Source organism: Lontra canadensis, unplaced genomic scaffold (genome assembly GCF_010015895.1).
Source record: "Lontra canadensis isolate GAN:19392208 unplaced genomic scaffold, GSC_riverotter_1.0 scaffold1, whole genome shotgun sequence".
In the NCBI taxonomy this organism is placed as follows: Eukaryota; Metazoa; Chordata; class Mammalia; order Carnivora; family Mustelidae; genus Lontra; species Lontra canadensis.
In genome coordinates, this window is record NW_022630995.1 from 94,619,470 (window position 1) to 94,635,055 (window position 15,586).

General features: G+C 36.1%; 1 protein-coding gene across 6 annotated transcripts in view; it reads right to left on the bottom strand.

The window, feature by feature from the left end:
- Nucleotides 1-15,586, bottom strand: part of ANK2 (ankyrin 2) — a 662,258-nt gene that overhangs the window by 305,458 nt on the left and 341,214 nt on the right. For 2 of the 6 annotated variants that reach the window (XM_032859419.1, XM_032859423.1), the window contains exon 1: nucleotides 15,316-15,500. The exons of 2 other annotated variants lie outside the window; for them this stretch is intronic. In XM_032859419.1, coding sequence (XP_032715310.1) covers nucleotides 15,316-15,399 — 84 coding nt within the window. In that variant the 5' untranslated portion in view covers nucleotides 15,400-15,500. Of the gene's footprint in view, nucleotides 1-15,315; nucleotides 15,509-15,586 lie in introns of those variants that run through there. 2 more of the 6 variants (XM_032859271.1, XM_032859360.1) reach the window with 2 other exon arrangements.

Genomic DNA, 15,586 nt, shown 5'->3' on the forward strand with positions numbered 1-15,586 from the left:
CCAATATAAATCCCTAACCCTAAACAACCACAGGACTCATTTTCCTTTCCTTTCCAAGTCTCCTAGACACTCTGCCTGCTATTCTCTGTCACTCACATTATTCAATAAAATCTGTTTTTACTTTCTCCTCCTTGCATTTGATTTCTATCCTGTGCCAAGCCAAGGACCCTTTTGACTGGTCCTGTGGGACCTGCCCAGCTCCACCCGGGTTCTCAGACCCAGGCTGCCTCTATTACTTTCAAAGAAACCTAGTAATAACCAAACATAAAAGTAACCTGTATTCATACACATTAGGGACCTTTTTCTCCTGTGAGACTCACAGGAAAATGCAGCGGTATCATAATCACATTCTAAAGCACCTCATGTTCCTCAAGAATTAACAAGACAGAACTTCTTTCAAATAAAGAATACAGATCTTTAACACCTAAAAGCAATACAGTTCCAACTGGACAGTATTACTATAAGGTGCAAAAATAATTTTCCATGGGAAGAAAGGCATTTGTATGTATCTACTGGGAAAAAAAGAGTTTGTGTCTGTGTGTATTTATAAAAAACTCAATTTTCAGTTTATTGTTTTAGGTCAACTCAAAAATAAAGCATTACTTTAAAATCGTCGGAGGGGTGAGCTTTTTACCTACCACTTAAAAAAAAAATAAATTGCCATTTGAACCATCAAATGAAATAAAGAAACGGAAGAGTATTTTCCCTTCGTAATCTAAAACCTTCAACGTATTTAGTTGAAAATTAGCAAGAATTAACAGACACTGATATTTCAGCCTTACTTTTATATTTATTTTTCAGCCTTACTTTTATATTTACATGGAGTTCAGTTTCATAATTTTTTTAAAAAGTAGAATTTTTTATATGAGACAAAATACCACTCTCCATAATTCAGTTCTTTGACTTTCACATATGCTATTAATTTTCAAGAATTTTTAAAATTATAATATAAAAAATACCTACCTACAACTGCCAGCCAACAAAAATAATCTTCAATTAATATCATAGATTTAGATTCTATTTATCAGTCTATTTGGTCTTTTTCATCCTCTCCCAACTGAGAACGTAGCCACACAAAAACAGTTTTTTATTGTAACTAAAAGCAATTAATTTTACACTAAGAAAAGATGTATCTGCATCATTAAAGAAATACAGACCTTCACAGACACATGGAAGAAAGTGAAGTCAAGAACTACAATATATTTTTTGAGAAAGCAATACTGAAATCTACCTTTCCTAGAATTTATTTTAATAATGACCATTATCAAATGTTATCTGCAATATTGGCTGCAGTTATAATTTGAAAACTTTTACTAAATGGCAACCTAATACTGTTTATTTAGGAAACATGGCAAATTTTGTGGCATTTTTGTTATTATTTGGCAATATCCAAAGATAATATTTGTTATTCATACACACATATATAAATAATCATACATATTCCACTGGATATATTAATATTCAATTTCAGAATTTCCAATTCTAAGTAGATATTACACTATAGAACTTGAATTTTCGTCAACTATAACACAGACACTTGTCATCCGTTACCTAAATTGGTATAAGCATGTCATTTCCTTGAGGGCAGTTTAGGGTCAACAGACATAATTATTTGTCATCATGGTAGGCCCAGGGAAAATAATCAAATTGGTATTGTAGAAAGAAAAGGCAAGGGGCGCCTGGGTGGCTCAGTTGGTTATGCGTCTAACTTCAGCTCAGGTCATGATCTCAGGGTCCTGGGATCCATCCCCATGTCAAGTTCCTCACTCAAGTGGGAGGTTGCTTGTCCCTCCCACACTCCTTCTGCCCCTCCCCGACTTGTGTGTCCCCTCTCTCGCGCTAATAAATAAAAATCTTTTAAAAAGACAAAGTCTTCACATGAAAAAGTGCTCCATATCACTCGGCATCAGGGAAATACAAATCAAAACCACAATGAGATACCACCTCACACCAGTCAGAATGGCTAAAATTAACAAGTCAGGAAATGACAGATGCTGGCGAGGATGAGGAGAAAGGGGAACCCTCCTACACTGTTGGTGGGAATGCAAGCTGGCGCAACCACTCTGGAAAACAGCATGGAGGTTCCTCAAAATGTTGAAAATAGAACTACCCTATGACCCAGCAATTGCACTGCTGGGTATTTACCCTAAAGATATAAACGTAGGGATCCGAAGGGGCACGTGCACCCGAATGTTTATAGCAGCAATGTCTACAATAGCCAAACTATGGGAAGAACCTAGATGTCCATCCACAGACGAATGGATAAAGAAGATGTGGTATATATACACAATGGAATACTATGCAGCTATCAAAAGAAATGAAATCTTGCCATTTGCGACGACGTGGATGGAACTAGAGGGTATCATGCTTAGCGAAATAAGTCAATCGGAGAAAGACAACTATCATATGATCTCCCTGATATGAGGGAGAGGAGATGCAACATGGGGGTTAAGGGGATAGGAGAAGAGTAAATGAAGCAAGATGGGATTGGGAGGGAGATAAACCATAAGTGACTCTTAATCTCACAAAACAAATTGAGGGTTGCTGGGAGGAGGGGGGTTGGGAAGGGGGGAGTTATTATGGACATTGGGGAGGGTATGTGCTATGGTGAGTGCGGTGAAGTGTGTAAACCTGGCGATTCACAGACCTGTACCCCTGGGGAAAAAATATATATTATATGTTTATAAAAAATAAAATTTAAAAAAAATTTAAAAAAAAATAAAAAGACAAAGTCTTTTAAAAATACAAAATTCAGGATGCCTGGGCGGCTCAGTTGGCTAAGCATCTGCCTTCGGCTCAGGTCATGATCCCAGGGTCATGAGATCGAGTCCCACATTGGGCTCCCTGCTCACTGGGGAGCCTGCTTCTCTCTCTCCCTCTCCCTCTGTGTGTACTCTCTCTCTCTAGCTCTTGCTCTCTCTCAAATAAATAAAATCTTTTAAGAAAAAAGATTTAAAAAGACGAAATCCTAGTATTAAATATCTGAGCTATACAGCCTTAAAATTACTGGACAAATAGTAAATAAATGTGTACTAGACAGTTGTCATGAAACAGATGCCAAGGATCCTTCTCATATTCCAGAATATTCAATATGTTGAAAGACTTAGCCAGCTATACCCTCCTAAGTATCAATCACCCTGTGATATAATCATCTATATCAGAAATATTCCAGAAGTTCCATGTTGGACCACATACTCTCAGTTTATTAAATTAATCACAACTGTTCACTTCAGTAATTCATGTAGTATTGAACAAGCTCTACTTAAAAACAGTCTCTTCTGGATGTTAAAAAAAGATACTGTGAAAAGGTGATATATATTCATATAGAAGCATACAAAGAGCTATAGACAGCAGATATAAAGAATATAATATGATCCAAACTCACCTATCATTTATTACCTTGAAATGAGCTTGAGAAACCATTCCAAACAGTAATAATTCCAAAAACATTACCTTTAAAGTATTAAATGGAAATGCACATGATATTCAGATTATAGACTAGGCCATCCCAGGATACTCTCCACATAACCCTTGATTCCTCAGTCAGAACATGAGACTGCCATCACAGATCCTGACATATACACAGGAAAACAGTCAAATCCACATTAGGGGCAGGGAAGCCTGTTTGAACACTGGAAATTCAATTTATGACTTCCAAATTAATAATCCGACTTTGGATAAGAATCTAAAATCTGTACATGACGTGGCGTTAGGTTTTTAGAAGGATAGTTATCATTATGAAAATTTTTTATGATGATAGCAATAATGAAAACACTTTAAACACCAGGTAACTATGAATTAGAGTACAGTTAAAACTATCGTTTTAAATAATCCAAAGTTTCAAAGCTATTTCCCATAGCATCATATCTGAAACCTAGAATAATCCAAATGTATATTTATGTGTGTATATCATTTTTCCCAAACTCTTGCCTTTGTTATACAGGCAACCCTCAAAATCCATCTCCCAATTTCTTTTTTTCAAAAGAGAAAATTTTTCATTGCTCTGCAAAGGATAAATTACTTCCATTCAGCTAGTTTTCTTCATATGTGATAAATTATAAATTAAGATTTTTCAAAATAATCATCCCTTAATATTATTATCAGAAAGAAGCAATAAAGAGCCAAACTTCACTCTTCCACTGGACTCTGGCCAATGGGTGATTCAGAAAACTGTTGCAACAATAGTTTTTTATCTTATAAGGCAGTTTGTCAAAATAAGAGTAAGTTCCCAAACCACATACAACCTGCTGCTATAGCCCAAGAACTACCTTCACAAATCAGGCATGGAAGCCACTTGGGTCAGGTCATCTGGAAGAGTTTCCTGTTGGAAGATATTTCCTACCTACTCAAAAAATAGTTTAAAATGCCTATTCCTACATGAGCCAGTATACGAATGCTTGATTGCCCCATGTAATAGCCCAATCACTCCTACTGATTCTTTAACAACTGGAAAGAAGTCCCTGCTGTGTAATGAGATTATGAAGCACATGACAGATTAGTGACCTTTTGAATTAGGACAAACAACATGAACTCACTAACAAATTCCCCCTTATATTGAAGAGGCTAGTTAAGGGTATCAGCCATTTGACAAAAATAGTTTAAATGCAGATGGAAATATCAACATAGAAAGCTTCATTCTTCAGTGTTCCAGTGCTAAGACCAGGAACTCACATCTGGCTTGAATATTATGAGTGCATCTGATAATTTTACTCAATGACTACACATAAAAAACGTTTTCCTGTTTGGATTTATACTTCTGTTTTGAACTATATTTGAAAAAAAAATCCATCAAAATAGCATTTTGGATTCACTGACTAATCAGTGAAGGCAGATTGGGCCACTGGGTTTTGAACATAAAGAAACCTCTATTTTTTGAATTCTCGATCCTATTTTAATTGTCTAAAATGTTGCTCTATCATCATAGCACAGGGGTTTGGAGAAGGCAGGAAGGTCATTTTGACTTAGGGTAGCATCTTGGGTCCATCATTTAGTAGTTATATGGATTCAATCAGGGAAGTTTTTCAATCCCTCTAGACATCAATCTCCTCCTCTTCAATATGGGATACTGCCAACTCATTGAATTATTGGGCAGATAAAACTTGATAATCTACATAGAACTCTTAGCATGATGGGTAGTGCTGAACACCATGATAAGCTCTCTCTACATATTAATTATTGCTTCTTATTATTGAAAAATGTTGGTCCTATTATTATTATAAAATTTTCAATGAGGTAAACTATTTTTCCTAATGAAGAATTTTTCTATAGTTAAACTGTTCAGTGTACTGGAAAAAAACAATTTATTCAAACAAGTTTGAATTAGGTTAACTTTATCACAAAGCAATAGAGAACCTCCATTTTACTTTTATTATATCACTATTGTTACTCCTCACATGGACCTTCTGGAAAAGGTTTAGAATTCTTTTTCATATTGAGAGGAGAAGTAATTAGGGGGTAATTTTGACACATAAATCTGTGTCTATAGAATGTTCATTTTTTAAGTGTGTTCTTTGGGGGTAGTAGATTTAGGTTTGTACACATCTGGCAACATTCTCCTGGACTGAATGTATCCCCTTGATCTGTTACTCTTGAGATTAAGAATGAAGTCTATGCTTTTGAGACTAAATGAAAATAGTTGGCTTGTGTGGAATAGCAGTGGCTAGATTAGCACTATGTCCTAACTAGCTGAGCAGTTCAAACCAAAACCTAGTCACCACTCATCTTAACACCTCAGTACATGGACTTATTCTGAGTCTCAGAGGAAGAGTTATTTACTTAATGTGTTACTTACCGGCATTTTATTAATGCTTTAATAAAGTGGTTTTCAAAAGAATCTAAAATCAGGAAAACAAATGGGTAATTCATAGTAAGGCTTTTCACAGTCACTACTATAAATCAAATGACAAGGAAAGTGTTGCCAATTTCTGAGTTCTCAAAGTACAAATACAAATTTCTCAAAAAAGAATTTTACACATACACTTTATTTTGCTCCTGTCACTTGTTTTATTTTGTTCTGTACATTGTACTGGGAGAACCAAATCCCTTTGGAAGAACCTGGAGGTAAACTCTGCAATGTAAACTCTACTCTAATATCAGATTTATGTTCTCAAAATCATCAAACAACTACAGTACCTTGAAACACATACCAAAAACAAAAACAAAATGATCTGCAGATAAGTCTTAGGCGTGAATGTATTTTATCCTACTGAATCCACAGATTTCCACACATGCCTTCTGAAACGGGTAGAAGAGAAGCTACCTACATAACATTTCCTTAATCTTTCTCATCTTGTACCACACAGGATAACAATTATCATTAGGATAGAACAGTAATCTTGACTTTCTACAGAAGGTGGGAAGCTCACAACCATACTGAAAGGCTTTTCTTCATGAGATTTAGAAGAATTATCACAACACTATGTGTAACTAAGTTGCCTTTACTCTGTCACAGACACACATTATCATTACATGCTGTGTGACCCAGCAACGCACACATGTGTGGCATATAGCCCCATCAAAGTACTAGGACAGAAGAATGATCTATAAGAATACATCATTATAATAATCTTCTCTTCACGTTCAGGCAGAACAGATTCCTACAGGCTACTTATAAAGCATATTCATTGGCCATTTATATATGAGCTTTTGAACAACTTTTCTACACAAATGATAATATGTGATAGATCATACAAAGTTTAAGTAACATGAACAATTAGCAAACATATTTACTACAGTTCATACCAACAATATACACATTTCAAATTCTTACGTAGACCTAGCCTTTTGAATCTGACTGATTCAAGAGGATATTGAAATAATTTATTGTGATAGTTGTATGGAAAATACAACAATCATGTCAGTCTAATCTGATATAGGTCAGACTGGATGTGAATAAATTACAGCAGATATTCATACTAATTTAAGAAGCCAATACAATGAATATATCTACTACTTCTGATGGCATTTCCAAACCACTGAATGCAAAATGTCTGTAACTTGTTCTAGTTTTTTCCCCATTTTCATTTTAAAATACTGGGCTTTATCTCTATTGCCTCCCCTGCTCCCACTCCTCACCCCAGTGCAATGATTACAAGACAATACTATAAAATAAGGGAGGCATCCTGCCATCACACCCTCTGAATTCAGGGCAAACATCTAGAACATTTGAGAAAAGGAATCTTTAGGGATAAGTATTATGTGAAAAGAGAACTGAAATCATCACACAGAAAATATTAAATTTCTCATATAAAATTTTCATAATGTTTCTATTATTTAAAAAATTTTTGGTATTTTTTTTCCAGTTAAAACACCCTTATGTACACTGGCTCAACTTTCACAGAGAAATAGTTATTCTTAAAATAACTGTTGTTAATGATCTTTAATAGTATAATAAATTACTACATTACATTAAAATATGTATAAAAGGGGATCACTTACTAGTGCTCAAACAACGTACAATGGTCCACCTTTCATCTTTAAATTCTTCAAACTTTCCAAATCAACACAGACCCTAACACTTATTTCTATTTCCATAGTTTTATTTCTAATATGCCCCCTTACATTTTTCTCTTTAACCTAGAGTGTTCTCTGAAGTGGCAGTGGCTAAAATTATTCTTATCTTATGGAGAGAAAGTCCAAGGGAGCTGGAGGTAAAATAATTGACCATGAGTCACTCTACCAGCCAGTGCAGATGAACCAAGACCAAGCACAGAAACGTGTGGACAGACAGCAAGTGGAAAGGAAGGAAGAGCCATGAACTTTATGTTCAAGGATCTGAAAGTCCAATAGGACCTAGACACTCAGAACAAACTCAAAATTATGTCAGTACACAAAGTGGGCTGACATAGAGCAAATGTAATAATAACCAAATCAGAAAAGCCATTTTCAGCTACCATGTAAATGTAAAGTCTTAGGAGTTCTTAAGTAAGTATTCTAGATAATTACAATCCTAGGGTAACCACAGCAGTTTCTCTAAAGGTAAAGGCAGAGGTTGATTATGTGGATAATTACAAAAAGTGTCCCTACTGAATTGAGATGCCTTATTAATCTGGAGGCTTATTTATTGGAATTTATAACTGATTAAAGAAATAATTTATAAATACAAATACACGTGGGGCAAGGCTTCATAGATAAGCAATTAAAGAAATATGTGCTATAAGAGAAGGACACAAAATAAGCCCCCCACACAAGATGGATTATAAAACGTGAGCCTAAAATTGACCAAGGCGCAGAGCGTTAGGACAGGTCAGGGAGAGTTCACCCACAAAATTTATGGCTCTAAACTACAACAAATCTCTCAACAGTTTCCTAATATTTAGTGTGACTTGTAATTATATGGCTGAGGTTGCCCCATTCGGGTTGCCTATCTATCCTCACTCTTCATACTTAAGCATTAGCCATAATCCAAGCCTCAAGGCAATGACTCACCCACTTGTACAGCTTAATTTTTAATAAAATCACACTGATCTCTTACCTTCTCCAGGCTCCTACAGAATTTATTTTTGGCATTGCACAATATAATACTTAAATACTTGTTAAGTGTAAGTATTACAAAATACTTCTAATATTTCTGAATTGCTCATTACTTTTTTTTTAATAGAAATGTCTCCCCAAATAGAACACAAACTCCATGAAAGTAATAATCATTATCTTTCATCCCCGAAATGCCATAACAGCAAATTCAGTGCTCTACACCTAGCAAACCAATACAACATTGTTGAATGAAGGGAGCTTTCCTATGGGTTAGGAGGAAACACCTAAATTAAACTGAGTTAAACAAGCTGATTCTTATAAATTGAAGCTCATTTAAGCAAATGTTAGAAATCAGGTCTTTGTCTTAATGAGTACAAACACAAATTAGTGGGTAGAAGATGATAGTTGTTTGTGAGTTAACAGAAAAACATGACTAAAAACCAGGTCTGATAACTAAGTAGAAGCTCACCCTCTAGATTTAGGTGTACCATTAATTAGAATATATTTTACTGTCTCCTTCTGGCTTTTAAAAATTGACGCTCCACAAAGCGGTAGCAGGTGTTAATGGATTTTGAAGAGGAATATTCTCTCATATGTACTTGGTCTCAAGTGTATAAAATAGTTAATTTTTTTCTATCAAAAGATGGTCTTAGGGTGCCTGGGTGCTTTGGTTGGTTAAGTGTTGACTTGATTTCCCCTCAGGTCATGATCTCAGGGTTGTGAGATGGAGCCCCGTGTCTAGCTCCACACTCAGTGGGGAGTCTGCTTGAGATTCCCTCTCTCTGTCCTTCCCTCCATTGCCTCTTTTCCTCTCTCTCAAATAAATACATAAATCTTATAGATAGTGGTTTTATTTCTGCTACCAACAGGAATTAGAACACAATACAAGCAGGAAAGAAACAAAGCTGTAGGCATATTTATAATTTAGTATGCTCTAAATTGGGACAAGATAGTAACAAATACAGACTTAAAAATCTTAATCCTATTTCAATATTCATTCACTTGTCTCTTTAGAAACTTTATTGAGAAGGAAAAAGAAACCAGAAATACTTCAGGAAAGAGTATATGAGAAAATGTGTTCTTCCATATTTTCCTTAAATTTCTTTAAATGTTCTTTCATAGAACAATTACTGAAAATATCGTACAAAGTTTCCCAAGAATTAGAACAAAGTTGTGAAAGCAAGATCTTTTTATGCTAGCTTAATTAAATACACCTAAACCACATAAAGACACCTGTTTACTTATATTATCCCATTCATTGTTGTGGATTTTCAAAGTCTAGTACATGTCTGTATAGTCTGAAAGAAACATCCACACCCACGTATCATAAAATGTAATGGGACCAAAAGGAGAGGAAAGAGGAGTCCTGATTGGAAGAATATTACAAACAGCCAGGAAAGAAATCACCCTTATGCATTATTCCCCTATCCAAGTCAGCATTTTAGAGAATGTTATCAACGGGTAAAAGACAGGAAGTAACACTGGGGCGGGAGGGGCGGGGGGGAATCCGTTGGATATCTTAGCAGAAGATGAAACTGTAGGTACCTTAGAAGCTTTGCAGGAGACACAGAGGTATATCTTAGCAGCTGGTTTCCATGGGAGAAATGGTTCAAAACATGTCATTTGCTGAAAAGTAGGAAAAATGCCTATCATTTCTCCAGTGCCATCCCCACATAGAGTCTGAGTCTCCAGTTCCTCATCTACAAAACTGGGGTAAAAATACTCTCTGAGAATTATTTCAAAGATCAGATGAGATGGTGGATGTGAAATAATTCTATGTCCCAGATGTAGAATAAAATAGGAAGAAAAGTGCTTTCTATTCTCATGTCCTTGTCATTGCTGTCCACACTTCAAAGAAATAAATGTAAGAGCCATGTAATAACCTAACACATCTCACTGAAATTAGAGATTCTCCCTTCTAAAATAACTCCACTTCACGCCCGCTGACCACATTCTAAAGCAATGGTTCTAACCTCCAGTGTACATAAAATCAAGGAGGTGGAAGTCTGTTAAAATCACCAAAAGTGATTGAGCCAGTCTGAAGTGGGTCCTGAGAATTCTCTTCTTTTAGAAGGCAACCCAGGTAATTCTGGTAGCTGTGGGCAGCAGACAACACTTCACTAGTATCTAAAAAAAGATACTTAGCGATGAATATCTTAGCTATGACTTACATATGAAATTATCGGTGGAAAATCAGTATCATAAAGGTAGGTAGAAAGAGCTAGAAACAGAGACATGGAAAGAAAACCACAGAATACCAGGTTGTAAGGGATTTTTCTTTCCAATAAAAAAATCTCCATCATCCCTGACAGATGGTCATCCTAAATACCTTCAGTGATGGGGAATTGCTGTCTTCAGGCAACACATGCTATTTTGGGTTATAAACTCATGTTCTAAAAAAAAAAGGTAAATCATAAGTTATTTGGGAAAATTGAAGAAATGGGGCTATTATTCAGGATGAATTATACATGAAAGCCTTTCTAGCCTTGATTGAACAAGGTAAGGCACCAGCTAAAGTCAAAACTAATCTGACTGCAAGAAGATTTGAACACCCAAATGCTGGATCTGCTACTTGATTCCACTAAAAAAGCCACGCATTCTGTGTCTACTGTCTACTGTAAAAATAAACTTTTTTTCCCATGTCTCTCATTCACATTTCAATGGTGCAACATTTCAATCATACATCTGGTATCACTTTCATCTCCCTATTTAGGTAGTGGCAAATAAACAGCAATAAAAAGAGATATAACCAAAAAATGTTGCAATGCTCATGAATATTCTAAAATAACAGCCCAGAACAAAACATCTTAAGTGAATATAAAATATGCTACAAAGACATTTTACTGCATTACTCTATTGAAAACAATAGTATTTATATTTGAATCTTTATATAGGTGTTTTACCAAATGAGTGAATTGTTATTAAGCCATTTAGTTGTTTACTTGTTTAAAAGAATTCACAAGGCTTAGTGGTTTCAGATGGCTCTGTCACATGTGATTGATGCTGGGGCATTTCCATTTTCATTTATGTAAATTATCAAAGGCTCCTACAGCTTCTTCTGGTACAAATCCACTGCCTTGTCACTGATGCAAAATTGGAAAGGGTGGGGTACTGCACTGTAATACGGTCTTGAATTATTTTAACCAAATCTGCCAAAATATCGTCTGGAATAAGAAATTTTTGCCAAGTTGTCCAGGGTTTAGAATAGGCTAAAACCTCTCTTCCAGTGATCCATTTCATATAGGTCTCAGTCCTTCCTTTTAGTCCAGGATTACAGCTAAGAATTAGAGTAGTTCCCATTTCCTCTTTTCTACAGAACAACCGCTAGGAACATCCACCCCAACTCTGTACCTTGGGCAATATTCGTTTGTGTGAAATCACTGGGCCTGAAGGATACTATATGCTGAAGTAGCAGATGAAAAAGATTTCTCTGAATACTTTAGCAACAAGAATATCTGATTTATTTTCCTTGAACACTAAAGAGCATCCAGCAACAAATAAATCTCTCTCCCTTTCCAAAAGTATCTTTGTGTTCAAGCTTGAGAAAGAGAAAAGCAGCATCCAGGAGCTAACCTGATACTATCCCATTGGCCTTTGTGTTCTTCTACTAAACACAAACAATGTCACAGAAGCATCATCTTCAGACCAGGCCATGCTGTGACTGGGATGGAGCAGGTCAGAAATGGCACCACTCCCTTATCATGCCTGAACACAGACAAAATATGAACACTGTCCAAGCCACAAAATACCAGATGTGCCCCTCTCCTGCTAAATGAGAGATTGCTGGTGTTTTTTCTTTTTCTTTTTTTTTTTTTTTAAACCAGCTACAGCCAAAACCCAAGTCCTATGAGTCCTTTCTAACTCAGTTCCTCATGATGTGCATCCTCCCTCAATGCAATGAGTTGTAACCCAACACATTCAACCACAGGTGTGTTCCTGGTGGTCTCTGAGTGGAGGGCATTGACAAGCTCAATTACTGAAACCAGTATAGAAATTTTTAAGAAAAGCCAGAATAATTTCCATCTTCAAAATACTCACTGAAATCCTAATAGAAAATAAATTCCTTGAGCTTGTTTTCTCACATTGTGGGTTTCGTGGTAAAAGACCCTTTAGTTCTCTTCCTCAGAGGAATTACTCTAGTGAGATGTAGAATAAACAAGTGCATTATGGCTCATCTGTTAAATATTTGCTAGAGGAAGAGGCATGTTTTCAAGGCATATGATTCATCATGTTAGATCAACACCCAGGCCACAGTAAGCCTGGTGGTCCACAGTCCTGGGTGCTTATACAGAATCCTATGATGGATTCAGTTTGAACCACTAGTAGAAAAACAGACAATTAAAGTGATATGGCACTGACTTTGCTCAAATTCTTGCTTTTTTCAGATTTTTTCCTTATTACAGATGCTTATCTCTTGATTATTATTCCCTCATCAAAGCATATTTAATGGTCTAGTTTATAAATATGAAAATTCAAGATGCCTGCTTTAAAAAAAAGATGTGAAGCAGTAATCTAAAGACCTGAGTATGTTTATGTAAGTCTCAAATAATTTGTATGAGATAAAAAGTTTCCAATTATAGTATATAACTTTTGACCTTTTGAAAAATGACTACTAGCCTTTGCAAAGTACGAATATTATATTCTGCCTCTCTTAAAAATATAAACAGACTTTCCTTCTATAGGGCTTATTCCAATGAATAATTTCCATTCAAGAAATAGTAACAACACCTAAAAGTCATTGCTATGAACTGTATATTAAATACTGCTCAAGGAATTTGATGTACATTATTTCTAATCCTCACAAAATACCAAAAGATATGTAGAATAATTCACATTTTATAGATGAGGACCTACATCAAAGAAATTAAATGATATGCTCCAAACACACTATATTAAAGGATAGAGCTAAGATTCAAACCCACTTATATCTGACTTGACAAACTGAAGGATGTTTACTTGTGTGTGCGTGAGTGTGTGTATGCTTTCCTATTAGGTGAAATTACTTTTAATCCTCAATATTCACTGTGCTTTAATAGCTCATTTAATATATGCCTCTGAATGTGTGTAAAAATTCATACACATATTCAAAACTTGCTACTAATTGCTATCCTTTCAACTGCAAGTTTGAAAAGAATTTATTCCTAAATAAATATATTTGAGAAAATATACTGAATACATATTAACATTATCACCTATGATGATTTCATTTGCTCTACCCCCTCAAATATTTTAAGATGGCTTTTGCCATGTGAATTTAGGATCAACACTCAGAGCTTAAAATCTCCATGTTATAGACTCCCCACCCCTTTCGTAGTTCTGAGTATAATGTTTCTAATGCAGCACAGGGACTTCAGAGAGAAATTTCAGAGGAATTTGAAATGGTAGTGTGAATTCAAGCAAAAACTCCTTCTTTCTTTTTCCCTATCTCTTGCTCTCTTTTTCTTTTCTGTGTGTTTTTTCCCTTTCTAAAATGTTGATCAATTAGCTAACGCTCTACAAATGCCATTGAGGGCTGGAGGATCCAGAATCGTCAGGTATAAAAGGACATTCCACCAACGTTCTTGCCTGCCCTGAATTATCCTTTGCCTTTATCAGACTGCATCACACGATCCTTATGCTATTATTTTAAAAAATTTTATACGGGGGTATGCTTATTTTTATCAAATTACAAGGCACCATAGAAATAGACTAATCTCTTGTTTACTACTACCATGATCTTTTAAATATCAGAGGTGTAATGATTTCCGATTTCTTAGATCATGAGACATGTAGGTACAAGAGATCTATAATTTCAAAGTGCAATGCAATTTTAAAATGCATTGCATTTCGTCAAAATGAAAAATGTTCATTTGTCCATGATAATTTATTTAACATGCTCATTCAAGATGCAAAGCTAGTCTAACGTTGGAATGCATTTACATTAGGATCATCTTAGATTCTGCCCATCTTATTGCCTCAAGAAATAAATGGATTTTAGGGGAATTTTTTTTTAAGACATCTCTGTCCGAGGTGGGGCTCACATTGCTCGGTGAGGCTGCAACAGTTTACCAGAAGGAGTCAGGCCATAAAGAAAGAAGTGCTGGCATTGGGTGGGGCTGAATAGTTTGCATCTTTTCCCACTGTTTCTCACTGGTATCGTTTCCACGAAAATCAAGGGTGTGGGAATGTGTGCCAGGCTAAGAAATCCTAGAGACTGCTTTGTGTACCCAACACCCCCAGCCCATAATATCTTTATCTTGGCCGTTTATCTTAATCAATGAAAGAGCTGTCATACTATCATGTCTGGGAAAACCGTAGAGGAGCTAAACACACCAAAGAAATATCACACTGAGGATCATATTTCTCCTGTCACAACAGTCTCTTCTCCTTAGGAAGAACACACTCAGCATGGAACCAAAAGGCATTTGCTGTCTGGCCATCTGAAGATCATCCCCAAGCACACATCTGGCCAAAAATCTTCCTTTTGCTTCACAATCCACCTTGCTTAACATTTGCTTTTAAACTCACTCATTCTAAAAACAAAATCACTCTTTCTGTATATAGCCAGTGAACACCAGAAGCATCCAACAGTGGCCACAAGCCTCAATAATACACATGCAGAACACACCTTATCTCTGTTCACTTCACCATGCTCCAGTCAATGTATCCATTACGAACCCTGGTTCCTTTCCTGTTCTCAGAAAGCAGCAGTCTGCACCTGCCTCTTTAAAAAGCAATGTTTGGCACTGCTATAGTCTACAGTTACTCATAATGCTCCACGGTTTCTGTAATCTCATTGATATTACACACTAACACATACACACACACATCTCTCTACAGACATTCCTAATTCCGGCCATTTACCTTTTTGGGTTTTTTTCTTCTCTGACTACCGCCGTTGAACTTCTCTCCACTGTCGCTTTTCTGAGCTGCATCTTCGTTCATCATTTTGAACAGTTTGGAAAGAAAATAGCTCTGCCATTAAACCCTGCTGCTTGCACAGACCACTAGCGAGTATGCACTTACTGGAGGAAAGCAGGAGGAGGAGGAGGGGTGGGGAAGGGGCGCGCGCTGGGAGGGTAAGGACGGTGACGTTGCCATGGCAGCAGCTGCCACAACTGTTTATCTAACTGCA